Source organism: Rattus norvegicus, chromosome 15 (assembly GCF_036323735.1).
Source record: "Rattus norvegicus strain BN/NHsdMcwi chromosome 15, GRCr8, whole genome shotgun sequence".
NCBI classification, from domain to species: Eukaryota; Metazoa; Chordata; class Mammalia; order Rodentia; family Muridae; genus Rattus; species Rattus norvegicus.
In genome coordinates this window covers 33300417-33325305 of record NC_086033.1, presented here as the reverse complement: position 1 = coordinate 33325305, position 24889 = coordinate 33300417, and the positions used below count along the sequence as shown (strand labels likewise).

Genomic DNA, 24889 nt, shown 5'->3' with positions numbered 1-24889 from the left:
GCAGAAGCCTTGGCTTGCTTGTAGAAAAGGCAGCGGAAAGCCAAGGCCCAAAGTCAGAATGCTTAGCCAAGAGTAAGGACTCCAAACTTGAGGAAGAACAAGGGTTTCCAGTTCAGGAAGAGCAATGGACCCCCACAGATACCCCCACTCTTCATCCCCCAATTCAGAAAAAATTAAACACTGGCTCCATTTTTAAATTGATTTATTGAAAAATAAAATAAAAATCACTTGAAAGAGCGTATGATGGAAATTGTACTTAACAGGAAGAGGGGTTGGAATACAGCCCTGGGGTGGGAGGGTGAGGCTGACTACAATACGAAGGGGTGGGGGAGAGACAAAGGTGAGGCAGTGTGAAGAAATAACGGTACCTGGTAAAAATTCTACAGCTAACCTTTCAGCATCCCGGGAGCACCCAGCACTCGTTCCTGGGCAGGGCTGACAGCTGGATTGGCTGAAGAGCAGCATCCAGGTAGTTATCTAGAAGGGTTAGGGAATGGCATCAAAGGAAACAGAGGTACAAAATCCAAAAGGATTCCTATGCTTAAACATGTCGCTAGAACCCATCGTGCTGAACTTGAAGTCAGGACGGTTTATCCGGGTCCCAGCTCAGCCACAACTCAGCTGTATGACTGTGGGCAAGTCATTTCCCTCTTTTCTCTGCTGTGAAAGCCGGGCTCAATGTGACTTCTCCTCAGGGCCCAGCATTCTGGCAACCTGAGCTCAGCTGGAAAACCAGATTGGCTCCTCAAGAAATGAGCTACTAGGACTCCAAGCCAGAGTGGCCTGGTGCTGGCCTTTCTCTCCAGCCTGTCAGCTTGGCTGTGTAGGAATGCAGGGTAGTGAGAATCTCAGCCCTCACTCCTGCTGAGAGAGCTCGCTCTACACACTGGCTGTAAGCGAGCTCTACACAGAGGCAGATTCTGGGCACTGCAGCTGATCAGGACAAAGCAGTCCCATCTAAGGAGATGGGTACACTGCAGGCAGGAGAGGGTTGTGAGCTTTGGCAGGGGGTGAGAGGAGTCATAGGTGCAAGAGGAAAAAGCCACCCGGCGCCCAGCCATGTGTCAAACTACCCACGTCAGATGCCCTCCCCTTGAGCCAGAGTTGTGAGCACCACCGAACCTAACAGAAGCAGCTCTTCCAGCACAGATGCCAGGTTTGGTATCAAGGCCCTTGATTCCTGTGAAGTGACTGCCATCACAGCAGGGGTCGGGAATCATCTGCTGACTGGAATCAAATGAGGTAGGCCAATTCATCCCCTTCCACCTCCCCTTAGGAACAGGTAGGTGACTTATGGCTGATCAACCCCCACCCAGAGCCACCATCCTGGAGGCACAGAAAGGCTCCAACCCTTCCTTAACAGCTGTCCCGGTGCTGGCAAGGGAGGCTGACTGGAGAACAGCTACCTTCTTGCTGCCGGTGTGCCTGTGCCACCGAGAACTCCAAGGGCAAACAAATGCACGGTGTAAGGGGAGGCACTCCCACGAGAGAAAGCCGTGATACCTACCCACTGGCAGGTCCAAATCCACACTGTTAAGTGTATGTTGGGTATAAGACACTGGGGAGGGGTGTGCACACCAATACACACCTGAGTGTGTAAAAAGGGAAAAGGCGGCACTTGGGGAGGACTGTGAGCCTGGCCTACCTTGTTGAGGAAACTCGTTTGCTCCCAAGTGTAAAACTTCCAGAGCCCACATAGGACAACCTTTGGCACATTCTCCAAACACCCCTACCGGGGGATGTCTTCTAGGGACATTCTTCCCTAGGTCAAGGCAATTCAGCAAAGCTTTACTAAGGACCTTCTCCACAAAAGGCACAACTAAGGGGCCCCACAGAGCTGAGAGCACTGCTCAGATCAGAAGGGAGGACTAGCAGCAGAAATGCGGGACCCCCTAGAACAGGCAGCTCCCCGACCATTCTAACTCACTGCTCCAAGTCAAGGGGCAGGGGTGTGTCATTCTTGGGAAAGGCCTTCATTAGACTGCTAGGATAGACACAGCCCAGCTTGTCTGGGACTGGGAAGCCCCACACCCTATAGAGCGATAGGCTCAAGCGGTCCCCAATATAGAAAGGACCCATCCATTTGGCACTGCTGCCATTCCTGGGGAGAGACAGCAAGAGGACTTGGTCACCCACACTCCACTCGCTCTCCCGGCTCTCCCTCTTGAAACGCCTATTCTCAGCCTTCTCGCTGGCCTTTTCTGCCACTCTCCAGTGGAGGTCCAACAGCTCCCGAATCAGCTGAAGCAAGAAAGCATCCATCTTGAGCCCTTCGATGTTCGCCCGGCTCATCTCCCACCAGGAGGGCTCCATCAGCCTCATCTCACCCCCAGTCAGCACCTGGAATGGTGTGGCCTCCGTGGTGGAGGCCCTAAAAGCCAGGTGCAGCAAAGGCAGAGAGGCTGCCCACTTCTTGCCATACAGAAAGATGAACTCCTTCAGGGCCCTCTTGAATTCCCAGTAGGCCTCTGAACTCATCAGACAGGGGAACTGAAGGGACCTACTCAGTGTAGTCACCTGGGCTCCTAGGGCCAGCCCACAGCTCACCAGAACATGACGGGCAAACTGGGGGCCTTGGGCTGCCTCCAGCCTTATGGGGACACCCCATCTTGCAAACACATGCTGCAACAACACCTGGGCCACAGCCACGTGCGTGTAGGGCTTCAGAGGGAATGCCTCCACCCATCGGGTGTTGGCGTCGGCCACGATGAGCACGTGCTTGTGACCCTCCTCACTTACAGTGACTGGCCCTACTACCTCAATCTGCAGGCTGGACCAGGGAGCGGTCGACCTGAGAGGCCATGGGGACTCGATAACTTTCAACTCCCCACCTATGAGATTTCGGGGAATGCAGAACAAACAGCTCCTGCAGTAATCCTTCACATGATCCTGCATCCCAGGCCACCAACCCAACAGCCTCAACGTCTTATAGGTGTCCTCTGGCCCCTGGTGATCCCCCATGGGGCTGTCATGCACAGAGAAGATCAGATCCCTCCGAAGTTGCCTTGGGACTACCCAGACCCTGGGATGCTTTTCCGCCTTGAACATGAGCAGGCCGCTGTCTTGGTCCAGGCTGAGCGAGTTAAAGGCAGAACTGAAAGGGGAGGGCCCAGACAACTTCTGCCCTGCCTGCAGCTTGGCAATGATATTGGCCAGGGTGCTGTCACTCATCTGTAAGGCCAGCAGGTTGGGCTTCCTGCCTTTAGTATGGGGAGTCACTATGGGCACTGGCACATCCTTTGGCAAATCCCACCACTGCCCGCCCCCTTGAGCACCCTGCTTGGCCAGAGTGTCCACCGTCACGGCAAACAGAGAGCCCCGATAAGAGGTTCGGTAGATGAAGGGAAGGGATGAGAAGCAAGACGTGAGAGATATGATGTAGGAGAGCAGGCTTGGATGAGGTAGCGAGGCCCCGTCCGACGACAGGAAGCCGCGGACTTTCCAGAGTGGTAGGAACTCCCACAGGACGCTGAAGATCCAGTTGCAGTGGGTAACAAACACCACTGGGAGCTGGGACTGGCCGAAGCGCTCTAGGCCACAGGCCACGCCTGCCAGGTGGGCGTATGTGGATGTATAAGGGGAACAGGAAAAGGCCAGGGAGACCGGAGGACTGGTCGGGGACAAGATGTAGAGACCAAAACCAGCACACAACTCATCGTCATGGTAGAAGCAATAGCCAGACACATGGACACAGATAAAAGTAGACAGGTCAGAAGAAGGAGGCAGAAGCTGGAAAACTCGGGGCATCGAGGAAGCGGGCGTCAGCAGCTGGTTTTCCCCCAGCAGGCCCTGGAGAAGGGACAATTCCAATTCCCTCTTGCCTTTGTCCTGCAGCAAGAGAGACCATCGAATCAACCATGCGTTGGAAGCCCTACGGCTATCCCAGGCCTCGTTATCCACCGTGGTCCGGGAGGCATAAGAAAGACGGAGGACCACTGGATTGTCTCCGACGCATCGGGAAAAGTGCTTCAGGGCCCAAGCCACGGCATAGGGGCTGTCCCCGCCTGACTGAGGACCCTCACTGTCCTCATCGGGGAGGAGAGGTTTCGAGGTATAGGCGATGGGGTGCTTCCTTCCTGAGTGCTCCTGATGCAGGCTGGCCGTCAGTGACACTTGGCTGACGGTCACTTCCAGGTAGAAGGGCAGGTCGGGGTTGGGGGTTGACAGGCAGAGGGCACACACTAGGGCTCGTTTCAGGGCCAGGAAGGATTTCTCATGCTCCTGGTTCCACTGCCAGTCTGGCTTCTGCTTGAGGAGGCTGTGCAGGGGTCCCACGAGGACTTCGTAGTCAGGAATAACATCCCGGTGGGAATCCATAAAGCCCATGAAGAAGGACAGCGCGGTGAAGTTGCTAGGGATGGTGAGCTGTGCGAGCTGGGTAAGAACCTGCTGACTCGGAGCCTTCCCATCCCAGGGGACATCCAGGTATGGCGAAGACACCACAGGCAGAAGGTCGATGTCTAAAGCCCCCTCGGAGGGGTCGTGCAGGCTGAGGCACTGGAGGATTTCCTCGGAAAAGGAAGGGCACTCGACCCCAAACACTGACACGGGGTCAGAGTCCTGCTCCTCTTGTTCATCAGGCTTCGGAATTCCTGGCTCCTCCACCAGCTCCTCTTCCAGGCTTTCCTCCCCCTTCTCCCCTTCTTCTATGTTCTGGGGACCCTCCAAAGGTTCAGCATCAGCAGCGTCACCCAGCTCAGAGATGCTGGCTGAGCTGGGAGGAAGGGTCTTCCACACCTTCAAGAAATTGCCAATGTCCATGTCCAACCTATCACCAAAACAGGTAGAAAAATGAGAGGGGCGGCCCCCAACCCCACAGATTATCTGAGGGGAAAGCCACGCATATGGCCACCCCACAGAGTCCACTTCATTCCTGAGTCCTTCACTCATGGCAGGGGGCAGTCAGGAGACAGCCCACAAATACTTGCTCTATAGCGTACACATGTCACTCATTAAGGGATCTTCTGCGCTTTGAGAATTCACCAAACCCAAACCTCACTGACCGTAGCGGTCAGTTTTAATTGCTGGCTTGACACAATCTACAATCAGCTGGGAAGGTGGTCTCAGAGAAGGACTGTCTAGATCCAGTACCTGTAGGTGGATCTGTGAGGGATTATCTTGATTACACTTCGGTGAGAAGACCCACCCACTAGGGGCAGTTCCATTCCCTAGGCAGGGGATCAGCAAGCACTCATCTATCGATCTCTTCTGACTGCAGATAGAACGTGACCAGTTCTTCCCAAGCTCCTGCCGCCATGACTACCCCCCAACTGTTGAGCTGAAATAATCCGTTCTCCATAGCTATTTTTGTTTGGAGTGTTTTATCACGACGGGGAACAAAACTAAATAAACTAAGACCATGAATCACTTCAGTTAGTTTTAAGCTTGGTAAGAGAGGACTCGCACTATTACCTCAGGGTGAACATCGGAGGGGAAGCCTAACACACAACAGAAGGGCCTCAGCTTCATTTCCGCTGATGCAATGAGATGAAAGATGGCTGGGGTGGGCAGGAAGCAGTGTCCTGTCCACGGGTCCCAGAGCACTGGGAGATGGGCAGCAAACGTGACTCAAACCATAGAGAAGCCAGACGGCCAGAGTTGCCACACAAACGTGACTCAAACCATAGAGAAGCCAGACGGCCAGAGTTGCCACAAACTAAGTTCTGCCAGAATGACCTTGGAAAAGTCACTCGAGTCTCCTCTATGAAATGAGGAGTATGGTCATTTACGCCTAATTGAAATTGTGAGCATCAGAGGAGATGAGATTGACAGCACAAATGTAGACATGGCTCCCTTGAACACAAGGAAAGAAAAACAAACCTGCTTCCTGTCACACATCACCAGCAGCCTAAAGCAGAAACAGTCAAATGGCCCCAGCTCGAGAATACGTCCTTTCTGCCTGCTAGACACACACGTAATGAAACGCCACGTGGCCACTAAAATGTACATGAATTTGCATGGCATAGGTCTGAAGACAGCAAGAAAAGGCTGAGCATGAAAGCCAGTTGTGGAAATAGGCATGAGAAGGCGTGTGGGAAACGTTGAAAGAGTAACATAAAGAGTAGATAAAAGCATCAAAATGTGACAGATCTTAGAGACGGAAAAAGATCAAACCGCCCCCTTCACTATTAAGAACCAGATAAATGTTGACTAACACTACGTTTTCAGTCAGCCCCAGGAATGCCTGGGGGCTAAAGGAAGGCCTGACAAATTACCTGTTTGGCTTCTTCAGAAATTCCTCCAAGGTGGGGCCGTCACGGCCCAGGGGGTCATCTGGTACCATGAAGAGACTCCCAGCAAAGGTGAAGGGTAGCAGGCTAGACCCACAGGAGAAAAGGGCAAGGTCATAGGTAAGCCCAAGGGTCAGCCACACCCTGTTGCCTCCACAGGTCTCTCAGCCTGTCTGTCTATCTTTCCCTACCCCACCTTTCTCTCTCTCTCTCTCTCTCTCTCTCTCTCTCTCTCTCTCTCCCTCCCTCCCTCCCTCCCTCTCTCTCTGTCACACACACACACACACAAATTCTCTCTCACACACACATTCTCTCTCTCACACACACCTCACACACACACACACACAATTCTCTCTCTCACTCACACACACATACACACACTCACACACACACACACAATTCTCTCTCTCACTCACACACACATACACACACATTCTCTCCTTCTCTCCTTCTCTCTCCTCTCATATACACACACACAAATTCTCTCACACACACACTCATACACACATATACACTCAAACACACACAATTCTCTCTCACACACATGCACACATTCTCTCTCTCCCTCTCACACACACACACACAAAATTCTCTCCTTCTCTCTCTCTCTCTCACTCACACACACACATACACACACATTCTCTCTCCCTCTCTCTCTCTCTCTCACACACACACACAATTCTCTCTTTCTCTCTCTCTCACACACACACATTCTCTCTCTCCCTCTCTCATACACACATACACACACACATTCTCTCTCTCCCTCTCCCTCTCTCTCTCTCTCTCTCTCACACACACACACATTCTCTCTCTCCCTCTCTCATACACACATACACACACACATTCTCTCTCTCCCTCTCCCTCTCTCTCTCTCTCTCTCTCTCTCTCTCTCTCTCTCTCTCTCTCTCTCACACACACACACACACACACAGCATTTATCAGCAGGCACTAGCAAAGCCCTACTCTAAGGCTCCCTTTCCTGCCCCAACATCTCTGCCACCGGTTGTCTGACATCACTGGGAAATAGAGGCTCTAGTCCCTAGAAGGTCTCACCGATCTTTGACCATAAGTTTCTTGGAATTATTCATTAGGATGTGAATCTGCTCATTAGTGACAATGACCCCATCGGTCTCCTCTGCCAGCTTTACCATGAACCTGCAAAAATAAAGGAAGTCACTAAACATCCAGCCACCACCCCTCTCATTTTCTGGGCCCTCTGGAAAATGAACCAGAACTCCCTGGAGGGTCAGACAAATCTCTGCTCTCTGTAATCAAGCCAAAGCCACAGAGTATATCCTCTCTTCCATGTCCGTCTGGGATCCCAGCAACCCCAGAAGGTGTACTTGGTTACATAGACCTCCAAATGTATACATAGCCACACCCCCCTCTCACACACGCAAGTTCAGGCAACACAGAACCCATCCTCTGCACGTGGGTGCTTTCCGCCCCCATTTCATCACCTGTAAAATGAGGATGAAATACCTGCCCCGTGTTGCTGTAATAATTAAACTGAGGTAATGCTTCTAAGTCTAATTCAGTGCCTAGTACACAGCATGCAATATTCTTCATCAAGGCACAGTACCACACCCAATGTCAAGACATACATCCACAAACATACCAACACATTAAATCACATGGCTTAATAAACCTATTCTCCCTAGGATCACTTTCCTCTTAAGGAGGGGTGTGGTGGTGGGGGGCATTCCCTGGGATTTCACATGCTGTTCCCCAAGTACCCAGCAGAGGGCGCATCAACAGAAAAGTCCTTGCCTGGATTTAGAGGATTTAAGGAACCCACTCAGGAGTCAGATCTGGGAGACGGGAAACTTAACTGGCCCTGCCCAGACCTTCACAGGCTTAAAGGTTGAATGGATTGCAGGGAACACAGGAAAGAAACGGAATCTCTCCCTACTTAACATGCGAGGTGCCCGAGGGAAGTCAAGGCCTGCCGGCTCGGCATCTAGGCCTCCCTTCCCTGCTCTCGTACAGGCAGGGTCACAGACTCCCCTGGGCGTGCTGGTTCTATAGCCATGCTGGACAAGGAAGGCTGAGAGTTGACGAGCAGAGAGGATGTCAACATTTAAGCTAACCAGGCCCATCTAACTCCATTTCTATAGCCTTGCCCGAGGATCCGCCCATGTAAGGTTACATACACACCTCCTCCCAGCATCACAGCTTGAGGATCAAGGACTGAAGGCATCCCTTGGAATAGGAACTTGAACCCAAACTGACACCGAAAAGCCTAGGCTACCTCGAATGCTAATTGGATGAGCCTCTCGCTCATCAGCACCTCAAATTAGCAAATCAGCATCTCAAATCGCAATCAGATGCAGTGGGCTGGACGAGCTTCGTGCTCCTGAACCAGCGCACAGCCTCTTGAGAACACGGAGAGAGAAAGCTGGTAAACTCGGGGAGCACAGCACCCAAGGTCCAAAAATGGCAGCAACCTTGTGCTTGGGAAGAGCCAACCTTCAGCCACCTCCTCGTTTGTTTCCATTCACCCCCCCGCCCCCGCCCCCGCCCTCCCCCTCGCCCCCGCCCTCCCCCCGCCCTCCCAGAAGGTGAGCCCTGCGGAGGACAGGGCGGGGCATACCTGTAATCGTAAGTGGTGATCTTCTTGCCGTTCTCCAGCTGGGATGGAGTGATAGACAGCATCTTGAGTCTGTGCAGCTTCGTCAGAAAGTGGCTCTCTGAGGGCAGAGACAGAACAGAGATAGCGGGAGGGCTACACGGGGAAGACCAGGGTGGGGTGGTGGAAGAATGGGCCACAAAGGCAAGGCAAAGAAAAGTCAGGTGAGCTCGGAAAGGGCCGGGCAGTGCTCGCGTCTCACCTCTCACCCTCCGGTTCTTCTTCAGCTGCCAGGTGGGCACGAACACGGTGATCTCTCGGTGCCCACGGTTCCAGAAGTACTGTACTGCCATGGCGATGCCTCGGCATGAGAAGAAGTGCTGTAGGCCGTGTCTGCGGGATGGCGGGAATGAGGGAACTACTTCCCAGAAGACCCTGCTCCGCTATTCATCCCCTGCCCTGAGACCCAAGCAAGTAATGTCTCAAAAGGACCAAAGATGTCAGCATGACCCTCTCCCTACCCCACCCCAACTCCCCAAATGAGGTCTCTCCTTCAAGTCCTAGCTGTTCTAGATGGAGCTTACTATGTAGACAAGGCTGGTCTTGAACTCACAGAGATTCCTCCTGCCTCTGCCTCCTGAATGCTGAAATTAAAGGGGTGTGTGCCATCAGACCCGGCCTGCAGCCCTGCCTTCAAACAGCTGCCTAGAACTTAAGGCAGAGGACCACCTACTGTGCGCCAAGAGCCTGACTGGCACAAATAATTACTGGACCATGTGACAGACGAGACACATCCCTGCACCCACACCTCTACAACACTGAGCATGCACTGAGGAAGCACTGAGCATGCAGAACAATCTCAGGCAGGCTGCGGTACGGAAAAGCTTCTAGTAGGTTTGGGGCCAGGTCTTGGGAGTTTGAGCTACTGAAAAACCAGCTTGGGTAGCACACGGACCTTTGCAGCAGATAGATCTGAGCCCAAAGGCCAAATAAATCCTTGGCTGACTCAGAGACCATTGGCGACATTTTTCACCTCTCAGACCCTATCTACATCTAAGAAGAGAGACCTTGTCTTCTGTGACGATTCTGTACCCATGACCTACCACGAAGTAGCCATTCAGCATGAGCCCCTTCCCTCTACCTTTTGCTCCCAAAAAAAGGTCTGGAAGGAGTGAGTGCCTGCCCACCTCCCTGGGCAAGTCCAGCCCATCGCTACTCACACCATGGCCACACTGCTGCCGTCGATGACCACTCTCCTCAGCCCTGGGTTCCCAGGCTCCTCAGACAAGTTCATCTCGAAGGGTGTGTTCAAGGCCTCGTTGAACCTCTGGAAGCTGGTCACTATGTTGGTGCCCTGGGAGTGAGGTGACAGCCTCTGGGTCCCATCCCAAGCCCCAAGAAGTCCTTCCTTCAGGAACTGATGCTTACTTCTGGAGGCCATGGTGCTACTGGACTGGAGACCCTGCCTCCCAGGCTTTCCCTGGCCCTTCAGCACGGTGGCTCTACACTTTGAGGCCTGAACCTCCTCACTCAGGAGTTTGGTTACATCCATGGTTGGCCCTGCAATGGCAGACGCCTGAGCCTCTGGTGTTTTAGAAACACTGGAGGCATTAGAAGCTGCAGGTGCTTGGGTGGCCGCAGGCGCTTTGGGGGCTGTAGACTCTGCTTTAGCAATGATCCCAGTTTGAACTTTGGGGGTCTGGGGGCCTGCAGGAGTTTTCACTGAAGGTGTTTTCTGAGCTGTGGGAGTTTGGGGGGTGGTGGGGGTGGCAGGAGCTGCTGGTTGATCCACAGCTGCTTTTGGGATTGTGGACACCACAGGAGCTGCTGGCTCTGTTGGAGCCGAAGGCACTTGGGGAGCTGTAGGCTCTGTGTACACTGCAGGCTTCTTCAGGGTTGTAGGCACTTTGGGAGTTGCAGGCAGCCCCTCAGTGGGTGTGCATTCAACTTTGGACACTGCGGCAGCTGTGGTCACTTCAAGAGTTTCAGACATTGTTGGAGTGTCAGGTACTGACTGACCTGTCATCCCAGCTTGAGCCATTGGCCTCTCTTGAATCCTGGGTCCCCCTTGCTCTGTGGACAGTGCCGAAGAGGACAGCTTTTCCGGGCCCTTACAATCTGACAATGCCCTTCCTTCATCTCCCAGCTCAACTCCAGCCTGGGGTATAGATGTGGAAGATGGCCCTACTTGCGAAAGTCCTGGGCTAACCTTCTCTTTGATGCCACAATCTCCTGGCACCACTGATAAACTGATGATTTTGGTGGGGGTCTCTGGCCTCAGGCTATGCTTTAGGGCTGCCTCCCTTCCTAGGTCCCCATCTGGTCGACAAGCTGGACTTTCTGCAGTGGGCAGAGGAACCAGCTCTTTCTGCTTCCATTCCAGTTTTAAGGGCAAAGGATTCTGTCCTGGCAGCCTCAGCTGGATGGGGCCCACGGGCCTCTGCCAGAAGGGGAAATTGAAGCAAGCCTGGGACAGGAGCCAGACCAGGTGAAGAGACTGCAGTTCATTGATCTTCCAGAAGGTGGCAGCAATGGTCCCCGGCCACGAGGGCCCAAAGGCTGGCCCTGGGGCCCAGGCCTTCCAAGATGGGCACACGCTCAGAGCTGGCGACTGCAATGAGATTCTGTTTTCCGTCTTCTGTCCCTGCTTTTGCTGCAAGAGGGCTTGTGTATGGTTCGCAGAATCCTGGCTGCTGGGGTCTTGTGCAGTGGCCCCTTCCTCCCCGGCACTGTCTTGTGCAGTGGCCCCTTCCTCTCCCGCACTGTTCCTATCATCACCTTGCTTGTTGGACCCGTCCCTGGAAAAAGCCCAAATTCGTTGAAAAGGTGAGAACAGCAATTTGGTCCCGAATTACTATTTCCTGGGGATCCGAATCGGGGGGTAGGGGAGGAGAAAACCCACTCTCCGGTACTTACCGTACTAGCTGCTGTGCCGTGTCCTGCGGAGTGCTCTGAGCTGGGACCACGGACCCAGCTGCTCCCAAACCTGTTAATTTCTTCGAATTTTCTGAAGCCCGATTCAAGGTTCCTATCTCTTGGAGGGGTACAGGGCTCTCTCCTATGGTTACCAGGGATGAGCCTTCCTTCTTCTGCAGGGCAGGGCAGATCAGGAAGTCTGGTGGTTTAGGGTAAATGCCAGAGATGCCGAAATGGCCGAGCCACTCAATGATGTCTTCCTTGCCAGCAGCATCTCGGACCAGGCTGAGAAGCAGCTCCTGGACTGCTGGAGGAAGCTGCAGCAGGTCTCTTGCATACTGGTCACAACGGATCCACACCAGAGCCCCAAAAGCCCGGGTCACCTCTGTCTCCCAAACCCCTCTGGGGGTGATCATTGGGGCAGGGCCCCAGCGCAGCCGTGCTACCAGCTCCTCCAGCCAGTTCTGTGTCATGGTAAAAGACTCCGTCAGCCCACCCACCATTAAGGAGCCAGGGGGACCAGGCACCAGGTAGGCCAGGGTACTCCAACAGAGGCAGTCCAGGAACAAGCCTTGTGCCCCAAGGAAGGCACAGTGCAGGACTGGTGGGTAGCGAACCTCCTTCCACAGCTCTGGGTTGCACAGACCTTTCAGATATTCCTGGGCAGAAGGGAAAGAACAAAGGGAAACAGTCCTCTGTTAGTGGCTAACCCCAGTCTGTCCGCGATACCTCAAAAGCCAACCTCTCGCTAAGCCCAAGCTGGCCAATGTTGGCACCACCAAGGCCAGATGCTCTCCCTCTGCCCCGCCCCCTCTTTATAGGAAACAGTGACAGAATGGATGAGAACTCAGAGGGAAGAAAAGATCCAAGTTTAGGGGTTGGGGATTTAGCTCAGTGGTAGAGCGCAAGGCCCTGGGTTCGGTCCCCAGCTCCGAGGGGGGGGGGGGGAATCCAAGTTTAGAGTCAAGAGACCTCACTCTTAGTTCTAATTTGGCCTCAACTGACAAGGAAGGATTGTAGGAAGTCTGTCATCTTCTCAGGACCTCAATGTCTTCACCTAGAGCATGGCAAGTTAAGTCCGCTTGGCACTACAAGTCTGTGTGGCACCTGAGGGGAAGAAAGCTATAGACTATGAAGCACTCTCATGTGCGGAGAACGTGGGCAGCCTGGGGCAAGTTAATAATTCTTTCCTCCCAGCTATATCTCCCCATCCATCCCTGCCTCATGAGTCTACTGGAAGCTTCCCTGAACTTAGTGAGCTTGGCTTACTAGGACAGCGCCTGGCACAGCTTGCCCCCCTTCTATGGACTCATAAAAGCTTGCCCAAGTACACACAGCTCAACAGTGTCTGCACCAGATCATAGCCTACGTCTACCTGATTGAAACCAGAGCTCTCTGAAGCCCCTGTGGCTGACTGCACAGTGACTTCCAGGTAATCCTGTAGGATTCCAGCTTAATCCCCCTCCAGAAGCTCTCCAGCACGACCTGTACCCGTAACCATGGCAAAGCTGCCCAGTGGTGGAGATAAGTTGATGGGCCAGTGTCCAGACAAATACCCAACAGATTCACATTATGTCTGACCAGGAGGAGGGCCTCTAGTTCTCTGGCTAACCAGCCCTCATGTTTGCAGGGAGAGCTGTTGGATTCATCTACCTACCAGCGTACCCCAGTGATCTCCAAGAGCTCCTAAGCAGTCTCTGAAACAGCAGCCCAAGTGGACTGAGGTCCCCCACGTGCTCCTTCACATCCACACCCTTCAGAGCACCCCCCCTTCCTGCCCTCCCTGACAGCTCCATTCCATGACAAATGGTCTGTAGCCCTTTTTAAATCTCTAGCCGCCGTCTTAAAGCTTATGCTAGCACCTCTGCTCAGGGCACAGGGCATTTCCCCCTGATTTAGCTTGTGTTTACTTCCTTCCTGGACTGTAACTACTGTCAACAAAATCTGAAGGGCATCCCACCTGACCCTCACCTGGTCTATCCCACCTGACCCTCACCTGGTCTATCCCACCTGACCCTCACCTGGTCTATCCCACCTGACCCTCACCTGGTCTCACTAACAAGAGAGAGCAAATGTGCAAACAGTGATCACCTTAACAAATGTTTCCCATCCCTGTGCACCCCACATCCCGACTACACAAAAGCAATATGCAAAGTCAGGGGCAGGTTGAGTGAAAAAACAAAAAGAAATCATGGGCAATTTCTTAAAAAAAAAAAAAAAAAAAAAGGGCGCTCCCTCTTCCTATTAGCGGCCAGAGGTGACCTGTGAATATGGTCCGCCATTCCCTTGACTCAGAAAACCCCACAAGATCATGCAAATCAAGAGGTTCAAACCTTCCTGTTCACTTTAAGAACACCCGGGAAACTGCCCCAGCTATCGGGGTATGCATATCCGCAAAGCCACCAAGTATCTGAAGGATGTCACTTTAAAGAGCAGTGTGTGCCATTCCTGCAGTATAATGGTGGAGTCCGTAGGTGTGTCCAGGCCAAACAGAGGGGCTGGACACGGGGTCGGTAGCCAAAAATAGTGCTGAATTTTTGCTGCACATGTTTTAAAATGCAGAGTGATGCTGAACTGAAGGGTTTAGACAGAGATTCTCTATCACTGAACACATCCAGGTGAATACGGCACCTAAGACGCTCAGATGAACCTGCAGAGCTCATGGCCGGATTAACCCAGCCATGAGCTCCCCCCCCCCCGCCCCCGCCACACTGAGATGCTCCTCACTGAGAAGGAACAGATTGTTCCAAAGCCAGAAGAGGAGGCTGCACAGAAGAAAAAGATCCCAGAAGAAACTGAAGAAACAAAAACTCATGGCACGGGAATAAATTCAGCATAAAATAAATGCGTATAGTTGTTTTGTTTTGTTTTTTTTCTAAATGGGATCGGGGAGATGGATCTGTGGGTAAGATGCTTACTGTACAAACATGAGGACCGAAGTGCAGAGTGCCAGCACCTAGAGCAGTGGTTCTCAACCTGTGCGTCCCGACCCCTTTATGGGCGGGGTCAAACGACCCTTTTGTAGGGGTTACCTAAAACCAGCGGGGAAACACGGATATTCGCATTTCAATTCACAATAGCAAAATTACTGATATAAAGTAGCAACAAAATAATCGTATGGTTGGGAGTCACCACAGCTTGAAGAACTGTCCGAAAGGGTGGCAGCATTAGGAAGGTGGAGAACCTCTGCCCTAGAGTGATGGAAGGATCCCAGGGGCTCACTGGCCAGTCTAGTCAGTCAGTCAGTTCCATGTTTAGGGGAAAATGCTACCTCAAAAAGGGAGGCGGGAGGGGCTGGAGAGATGGCTCAAGAGTTTAGGGTGCTTGCTGCTCCTGGGGAGCACACAAATTCAATTCCTGGAACCCATGCCTGACATCTCACAACAGCCTATGACTCCAGCTACAGGGGATCTGTCACCTTCTTCATGCCTGGGTGCCCTCCCCCTCCCCCTCTCGACACAGAGAGAGAGAGCTTAAGATATTCATTGTTCCATCAGTAGTTCACCATCCTTAGGAACGGTGTAATTGAGATCACTTTGAAAACAATAAAAATGAACTAATATTTATTTAGACCTTACTAGGTGCTGGGCACATAGACTATCGGATGTATTCCTCTCTCAGCCCTACAAAAGCGGCCTTCATTATCTTCCTTTTAGATGAGAGAAAAGTCACATGTTCAGGCTCACATACAGGCATGAACACCCAGCACAATGGCCGTGAAGTCTACAGTCTTACCCATGTAGATATATACACTGAAAAGCAAAACCAGACAAGGAAACAGCAGGTATTTACAGTCCAGAAAATGGCTTGAACAATCTATAGATAAACGACGCCAAAAATTAGGGGAAACGTCGAAAAAGTGTGATGATATCTGTAAAAACATATTGCCCAATATTCCACAGATCTTCTGTCAATTCGAAGGTAAATGAAACCATCAGCACCGAAGAATGTCACACCATGCGTGCTTACAACGCCCCAGGATTTTCCTTCCTTTCTTTAAACAATTCTTTTTTTATTTACTGTAGCTGTTCTCAGACACACCAGCAGAGGGCATTGAATCTCATTACAGATGGTTGTGAGCCACCATGTGGTCGCTGGGAATTGAACTCAGGACCTCTGGAAGAGCAGTCAGTGCTCTTAACCGCTGAGCCATGTCTCTAGCCCCCTCCTTCCTTTTTATGTCAATGTTCATTCTGCCTTCAAGGGCCCCCAATATGCACGTAAGGAAAACAAAAAGGCCAAAGGACAGAACCATGAAGCTTTCAGTGCAGAGTGAAGGGAACCGAAAGGCCAAGTTCTTAGAGAAGGAGATTAATCTGAAAACCTAGTACTCCCAAAACACACACACACACACGCGCACACACACACACACACGCACACATACAGAGACAGACAGTCAGACAGACAGACTTCCCTACCTCCAAAAGGCTTATATCATTCTCAGAAGCATATTAGACAATATGTCACACAGTAAATAGGACACTATTTTTGAAAACAGAACACATATGACTCCAATATTAAAACGTGGGAACAGTAATGAAAGACTCAAGAAAAGGGTTGAAAGACAGTCAGGCAAAAAGCTGGAGTTAGCCAGGTCTGGTGATGCATGCCTTCAATCCCAGCACTAAAAGGCAGGGGAAGGTGTATCAAGGCCAGCGTAGTCTACACAGCAAGTTCTGGGACATCCAGGGCTACACAGAAAGACTGTTGGAAAATAAAAAGCCAGACTTAGAAAACAGAAAAAACTGGGGGCTGGAAAGATGGCTCAGTGGTTAAGACCACTGGCTGATCTCCCAGAGGTCCTGAGTTCAATTCCTAGCACCACAGAGCGGCTCACAACCACCTATCATTGGATCTGATGCCCTCTTCTGGTGTGCAAGAACACACAGAGGCAAAGCACTCACACATGAAATACAGAACCAAATAAACTTTTGAAAAAACAGAAAAGGCAAAGAAAAAATAGAATAAAACGTGAAAAACGTAGAAAGCTCATAAAGACAGGAACTCAAAAGGTGAAGGAGGGTGGGAAGGGTCAGCAGCCCGAATCCTCTAGACCGAAGACCATGAAGCCCAGGAGAAGGTGGAGAGAGTACGGAGCAACACAGGAAATGAAAACAGATGTCCACACAAGACTGGGTCACCAAAAAGACTCAGCACATCGGTGAGCACTACAAACTTGCCCAAGGGAAAACATCTCAGGCAAAGAGCAGGACAAGAACAGCCTCAGGCTGCTTCTCAGAAGCTAGACGTCAATGGAGTGATGTGGAGTGCTGTTGCCACATCTCTGAAAGAAACGTCTCCCTTTATCATTCAATACCAGCTAAACTACCAATCAAGTGACGTTCAGATGTGCAGCCTAGACATGTAGATTACAACACCTTTCCTCCTAGGATACATGGGGTAAGCATGCGACTCCATGGATGAGCCTCAGTCCTGGGGGAAATATATATATTATATATCCCATATGTAATATATGGAAGCCACTTGACCCACTCTCTGCCGCCGTAACAAAATACCACATGTATTGACCATAATTTCATTTGGCTCCAGGTTTTAGAGACGGTGAAACCCAAGAGCACTGCACCAGCATCAACCCATGTTGAGATAGAGAACAGGTGGGAGAGTCCCCAAACATATAAAGAGCCCATCCCATCTTAACACCCCACCTCTTAACAGCCATCCCTCTTACCACCCTTACGATTCCAGTTACATTGTAACGCGAATATCTAGGGCCAGGCAGAGCATAGCAGCTCTACTGAGCAATCAAAGAACCCGAGAAAAGTGTCCTGGACCATAATCGAGAGAAACCTCAGATGTATTCATCTCTTCTACAGTCATCGCTGAACACTGACTGCAACTGTCTTTACAGGAACTGGTTCGTCCATATTGCGTGTGGCTCAGGAAGCAAACTATGTCTCGCTTCAGAATTCCCTTTGCTCGGCACCATCCTTTTAATTTGATAAAACCACTGATGAGTGAGTGCCAGCTGCATACCTGAAATCCCAGTATTCAAGAGACCGGAGCAGGAAGGCTGTGAGCTAGACACCAGCCTAAGCTACATCCTAAGTTGACACTAGCCTGGACTACACCCACATGACTAGACACTATCAAAAGAAAAGAAGAGACGAACGGGAAGAGAAAGGAGAGAAAAGGAGACTACAAGTGGATAAGCTCCATCAACCCAAGAAAGAATGGATTTAACAAAGAACAAGATAACCGATGTCAGGAGATCGGTGAACTGAAGCCTTGAAGTGACAGATACAGCATAAAGTGGCAGCTGTCCACAAGGGACTACCTGCAGCTACATAGACTGGCTGCTAGAGTTTGGAACGTTCTTCCAAAACCAATTTGTAGGGACTTGTCCTCAGCTGGACACTCTGAGAGATGGTGGGACCTCCGGAAGGTGGGGTCTACTGAAAGGAAGTGAGGTCACCAGGACATGCTCGTAAGTGGATAGTGGGATCCCTACCCCGACTTTCATGGCCTCAGCTCCCCTCACCTGGGGGGAAAGAAAACCAAGGCCCCAGAGGACTTCCTCTGTGGATGAGGAGCACAGTTGGAATAATGGAGCAAATCCTAAATATAGACCTAGAAAACTGAGACCAAACACGCTGGAAAGGAAGAGGGAGTATCAGGGTGAGGGAGCTAACCCCTCACGTGTAATAACAGGAAAAAGAAAGCAAACATCCGACATCGGTCGAAAGGCAAGAGCATCTTCATGCTCCGCGAGAAATATGGAGATTCGTGAGTGCCTGAAAAGTCCTGAAGGACGGGGAAAAAATTATCTTTTGTGAATTTTAAAAAGGCTGAATAACTTTTAAATGTAAATTATGTGATTTAAAAAAAGAAAAACTGCTGGAGTGGTAGTGCACACCTTTGATCCCAGCACTCAGGAGGCAGAGGCAGGCTGATCTCTGTGAGTTTGGAGGCCAGCCTTGTCACCTACAGAGCATGTGCCGGGACAGTCATGGCTACATGGAGAAACTCTGTGTCAAAAACAAAATTAAAATTTAAAATAATAATAAAGTTTTAAAAATATTTATCTATTTAATGTATATGAGCATCCTATTGCTGACACACCAGAAAAGGGCACTGGATTAAATTACAGATGGTTGTGAGCCACCATGTGGTTGCTGGGATTTGAACTCAGGACCTCTGGAAGAGCAGTCGGTGCTCTTAACCACTGAGCCATCTCTCCAGCCCAATAATACAACTTTTAAAACTTAGATTTAGAAAAAAAAAAAGAAATTAGGTTCTCAGTCATGACCCAGATATGTGGGCAAACATTTTATAATCAGCTCGTAGGAAAGAAGCACAACCCTGATTTAGAGCACTTGCCAATTTCTGTGGTGTAAATGTTCTCACAGTGGCTATAAACAGCCCTCCAGTAGCTTGCAAAGTTCCTAAAATCTTAACAATGGGTTTGTGCGAGCCAAATCCAACACACACCTGACCAATTCCCAGGGTTCTGCTCACTGAGTACCGGGGCGGGCCAATTTCCATCTGACAGCAGAGAACAAGAACAAGCCACAAGCTGCCTCCGCTACTGCTGTCTTTGGATTCCCCGTCACCTCTATCCATCTTCTCTAGAAACAAGAGAGGTAGCCATGTCACCCGTCCTCTCTGGCGGCACTCAACGCATTCTCATAGTCAGTTGCCAAGTAGTGCCAAAGGGGTGCCTGGCCCATTTAACCACTGTTCAAGTCCCCTCTCTCCACTTGGTGATTTCACCTCGGAGGAGCCCTCTTCCCCGGGATTTGTCTTCCTACCTAGGGTGTGATACCCAGCAACATCTCTGATGGTTCCTAAACCCTGCCACTGCACGAGAACTTAAAAACAGAAGCTTATCAGAGATTTTCTGTTTTCAAAAAGCAAGCACAGATAATATAAAAATATGCCAGATTCTACTTTAAGTGAGTCTGCATCTTTCTTGACCCCTTTTCCACTCAGACCAGAGCAGACGACCTCACTGTCCTCCTTCCATCTGTCCCAAAAGTCCTATGCCAGTTGACCTAGGTATGGAAGGCAACCACCAGAAGGCAAAAACTCCAGATGCCTACAGTGTGGAGAGCTTTTGGGGCCCGCTTGGCAGGAATTTGACAGGCAAGTTAGCTCAGGCAGGAATCTGATTTTAGGCTAGAAAAAAGTAGTAGGCTTCAGGCAAGAATCTGACTTTGGGCTAGGACAGGGAAGTAGGCTCAGCCATCTCAGTCATCCTGATAAGCCTTAGAAACAGTGATCACAGGGCTCTGTTTATGGCCTTGTTAGTTCCTTGACTATCTGTGTTTATTGTCTTGCTTGTCCTTTAACCTAGAACTGATCTTATTACTTGCACGGAATTAAAATGGTATAAAAGCAGACTGGGAAAAAAATAAACCTCAGCCTCAGAACTGGCGGGGTCATGCTACCGAGTGGTCTAATTGTCTTTTTTCTTTTGAATCTTTGCTCCTGCCCTGGAGAGCCTGTTGACTGACTGAGCTGGCTTGGTCACTACAGCTACAGTAGGAGACAGCCACACCGCATTCTTCTGAGAAACAAGACAACCTCACATAGCAGGTAAGCCAAGCCTTTTGGCTTACAAGACACCAAACTTGGTCCGTTATAAAGCCTGACTTCCGCCCCGTGGTGTTGTTTATGTTTTTGCCAAAGTATTTGAGCATGCCTTGTTGTTTATGTTTTTGTCAAAGTATTTGAGCATGCCTTCTTTCCGTCTCAGTCGGCCCTCACAACTCTTACATGAGAAGAGTGTTATTACCTTGTTTCACAAACGAGGGGGGAAAGATTCAAGATGACTGAATTATTAGACCTGGGCCTCTTCAAACTATGCTTCTCTATCTGGGCTATGATGTGGCAACGACGTGTCAAATCCAGACCTCCTGAAAACCTTATCCTCCCCACATTCCACAGTCCCTTGCTCCCTACTCCCGAGTTTCTTCCTTCTGTCCCCACCAGTGCAAGAAAGGAAGTCACCCAGAATCTCTGCAAGCTTGTTTCCACCTTCAACAATGCCTCTCTCCAGGGCAATGAGGGAGGCGAGAGGAAACTGACAGAGCCATGGGATCCACTTAGCAGGGCTTGGAGTGAGAAATTTAGGGGTGAGAATCCATAGCCCAAAGAGGCAGCAATGCTGACGTGCTTGAGGCTGACTTGAAGTTTAAACAAGAAACACAGCCAGGAGGATCTCAAGCAGTGCAATTCAGGGGGCAGGGGAGGTAGGCGGCTCAGTGGCAGAGGGCACAGGCCCTGGGTTCGGTCTCCATCTTAAGGAAGTCACTGGTCAGCTGGATAGATCTCCATGAAGGCTGAGCTGTGTAACTTTACAGTAATAGAAAGATTAAGAATGTAAAGAGCCCAAAAGCCTCTTCTTAGCTTACCCTACGGCAGCCTCTGAAACTAAGGGGCCCCTGCACATCTGTTTTCTGGGCAGACACCTCTCCCCTCCCCCAGCACCTCTGTCAGAACTGGAAAACTGCTGATACAGCAGCTTGCTAGGCGAGTTTAGAGAGAGATTTCCCAGCTCCCCTGTCCTTCTGCTGTGTTCTGGGCCTTCTCTACCTAGGCCCTGACAAACTTGAGATATGGGTAAAGTCTCAGCCAAAGAGTTAAGAGTAGCACGTATCTGAGAGAAGGAAGCCTAGAGCATTCCTACAGGAGGAGATAAGGGAATCTGAGGGAGTGGGGGCCGTTGGGTGTGACTGAAGCAGAGGGAGGAGCCCAAGCAGAGAAGGCTGATGGGAGAAGCCAAGTTGAGCGTAAAAGGGACAAGCTGTGACCTGGCCTGTCCAATATCCAGCTCCATACAGCAAGCCCTTTCATCTCAACGTTCGTGGTCCTCCCCCCAAGATGCCCTGGCATCCCAAGGCACTACCTTCCAGAACAGACACATCCTACCCTGAGCCTCAAAGAGAGGGGGCTGGGCACAGCAAGAATATGGGGCAGGGTCCTAGGTTCTAGCCCAACCTCCACCAACCTACTCCTTCCTGACTCTGACGACTGAGGCAGTCCCTCCCTGTCTCCAAGCCCTAATGCCTGGTCTATAAACTGCCAACACCGCTCTATCAGTGTCTCTAGGGCCCTCCTCCGATCCTAGTACTCAGAGAAACCGCCCAGGATTTAAGCAGACAGAAAGGACGGAGGCCTTCCAGAGTCTTGGTGAGAACAAAGACGTATGTTGCAGAGGCCACAAAAAATGCAGGCCCTTAAACTGATCCCAAGACGGAAAATCAGGGCCCGTTCCTGACCAGAGAAGACTCGTAGAAAGAGACTCTCAGCAGAGCTTCTCCCAGCACAATTAAAGGACCGAAGTGACATGCAAGAGAGGGGTGGGGCAGAAGAGAAAGAAGGAAGCAGAGGGACATAGCTGGGGCTGCATATGTGGAGGGAGGAAGGCCCTGAAAGCCAGCAGCAGGACCCAACACCTCTGGGGACTACTGACTGTTCAGGAGTGAGGGAGAGGATCTGACTAGAAGGGATAGAAAGGAGCAAAACGAAGCTGTTTACCTTGGCTTTGCCCGTATTTTCCCGGGGCCCCTCCAGCTGCAGCCAGAAGTAAGGGGTGTCGGGACGGCTCTGGAAAGCGGTCACCTTGACCCTGAAGATGCGCTGGACTTGCAGCCGCTGCCGGTGTACCCGGGGCTTCGATTTTGTCTGCACCATGAACCATTCCTGCGCTGGGGGTTTACCCCCCGACAAGAGCATGGCTGTCCCTCCCGCCCCTGGAAAGCGTGAGAAGTGTCACGGGTCCCAGCACCGAGGCCCCCAGCCACCTAGCCCCGCAGCCTAAGCCACGCCTCCCCTCCTTGAGGCGCGCCCCCTCCCCCCCACCCCCGCCTCCCTGCCGCGGGCTCAGCGACCCACCCGCCAGCGCTCCGCGCCCGCCCTCCCAGCCCCGTCCCTTTCCGCCGTTGCACAGGAGACAAGCCCTTCCTGCTAGGGGTTGTAGCTAGGGGTGGAACCAGCCGAGATCCCGCCGCCCTTCCTCCCCCTCAAACACCACCCCCTCCTCCTCCTCCTCGACCTCGAAGCCAGGCCCCCTGGATAAACTCGCCTGGGCTGCTGGATAGCTTAAAGGGGCGCTGGAGACCGAGGGAGGGAAGGAGAAGAGACTGGGCGGGGAGGGGGGGGAGTAGGAGGGGTGCAGACAGGTCTTGGAAGCAACTACCTTCCACCCAAGTTTTGTGTTCAGGGGTCAAAGTTCCTTCCTCGAAGGAAGGAAAAGGAAGGATTAAAGAGTTGATCGAGACCCTCTTTTGAGATTTCAAGCAGTGCTCTACACACACACACACACACACACACACACATCACACGCACACAAATACCACACACACACACACACACACACACACACACACACACACACACACACACACACACACACATACTCCTAGGCTGTCTGGAGTTTGAAAACCCTTACTTCAACCACCTCTTTGTGGCAGGAAAGGGTTAAGGGAAAATGGGGAGGAGAGACCACAGAGGCCGGGGCCTGTGGAAACTAAGGGCTGGAGACCAGGCAGGAAGTAAAGGGTTACAACTCTGACCCCCGCCCCCCACTCAAGTCTGGGGACTGCCTGGAACTGGCTCGAGGCCCAGACCCTGCGGAAGCCCCCCAGGACTGGAGGGGCAGGGGAGCTAGCTGCCAGATTTTTCAGGCTTGTGTTGTTTATGAGAACCCCCTTTTAGCAAGTGTGAGTTAGGGTGTGAGGATCCAGTGGGAGGTAGGGTCTCCAATCACCCTTCTCCACAGCCATCTGGTTAGCATCAGTGGTCCAAGACTAGCCCTGGGCTGGGGACACTTTCAAAACCCTAGCAGCCTTGGAGGCACGCTCAGTACAAAGAGCACTTTATGTAGCCTTGTAGTCTGAAGTAGCCTGGCGCTGTGACGGCACAGTCTGCAGTCGGGGCCTCAAGAGAACCTTACTTTCCAAACAAACTAAGAGTCACCGTCTGACAGGCACAAGTATGACCTGACCCGTGGGAACAAAGGACAGCTGATGTTTAACCAAGGCTTTTCCTGGGACGTCGCTGTTACAGAGCCACCTATGTGTGTTACGCGGCCAGTGGGGAGGTGCACGCTGAACAGAAGTGGCCAAGGGGAAAAAGATTCAGGTTACTGCTCACACCTCACCTTCACATTTTATCCCTGGATTGGAATTGAGAAAAGGAAAAGGTGGTCTGTGGGTTCCAGGTAGGCAGCACCTCAACCCTGCTCCTCCCTCCAGAAGGCTTCGAGTTCAAAGGCTGTCTGAGTGACCCCACTTCTGTCCATAAAAAGGCAGGCTTGGCGGTGCACATCGGAAATTCCAGCCCGCAGAAGACTGAGGCCAGAGGCCCTGACTCGAAGAGGATGGAGGGCTGTGCCTCAGTTTCCCTTCCAGGAGCGAGGGATAGGTGGGGAGCCAACAGTCTCTTCCTGCCCCTTCTGTTAATGATGCTAAATTCTTTGCCGCCCACCCTAATGATTGAGAACTTCAAGCACAGTTGCTATTGTCCGGGAAAGGCCCCAGGTTCAATCCTATATTCAACGAGGTCATGTGGAGGCAGAAAGAAGCCAAGCATAAGATACTTCGTAAACAGAGCCTTTTAAAGCAATTTATTATTAAAACTTTGGTGCTCTGTTGCTTTAGCTCACAAACATGGGGGCAATAGTCCCAGGCACAGGATGGCTGTCAGATCGCATAGGTAAACATGTATCAGGTACTGAATTACATACCAGTATAGCTGTGTACAGTGTACTGGGATTCTTTTTTTTCTTTTCCTTTCTTTTTTTTGGAGCTGGGGACCGAACCCAGGGCCATGTACTGGGATTCTTGCTAACCAGTAGTCTCCTTTCCCAGATCTCGTCTTCTTCCCCATCTCAGCACAAGCGCTGCAATGTGTCCTAGAGATTCTCTGCCCTAGAAATTCTCCCCTCCTTGTCTCAGCCCTTACTGCCTGCGCTCATCCATCTATCTGCATGGATGAAGTGGATTTGGCCAAAGAGCTGGTTATCACCCCCACTTTGTCAGGAATGAGCTGTGAACCCTCAAACAAGTCAGTAAACCCCTTGGTCAGGGCGCAGGTGTCCCCTCTGTTGATGTATTCACTGGGTGAAGTTCATTCCACAACTTCAACATTTATTTATGTGCTAGGAGCCAGGCTTTTGGTGCAGTTTTGACTTGGGTGTCTACTTGCTTGC

General features: G+C 51.4%; 1 protein-coding gene across 1 annotated transcript; it reads right to left on the bottom strand.

Annotated features, from left to right (window-relative positions):
* Window positions 1-185: 185 nt before the first annotated feature.
* Window positions 186-22528, bottom strand: Nynrin (NYN domain and retroviral integrase containing). Its single transcript, XM_039093836.2, has 8 exons — window positions 22216-22528; window positions 11716-12374; window positions 10020-11597; window positions 9062-9192; window positions 8824-8920; window positions 7284-7385; window positions 6216-6317; window positions 186-4768 (listed from the first exon to the last, which is right to left on the bottom strand). The coding sequence occupies exons 1-8, from the start codon at window positions 22411-22413 to the stop codon at window positions 1924-1926; spliced, it is 5712 nt and encodes a 1903-aa protein (XP_038949764.1). The 5' UTR covers window positions 22414-22528; the 3' UTR covers window positions 186-1923.
* Window positions 22529-24889: the final 2361 nt, after the last annotated feature.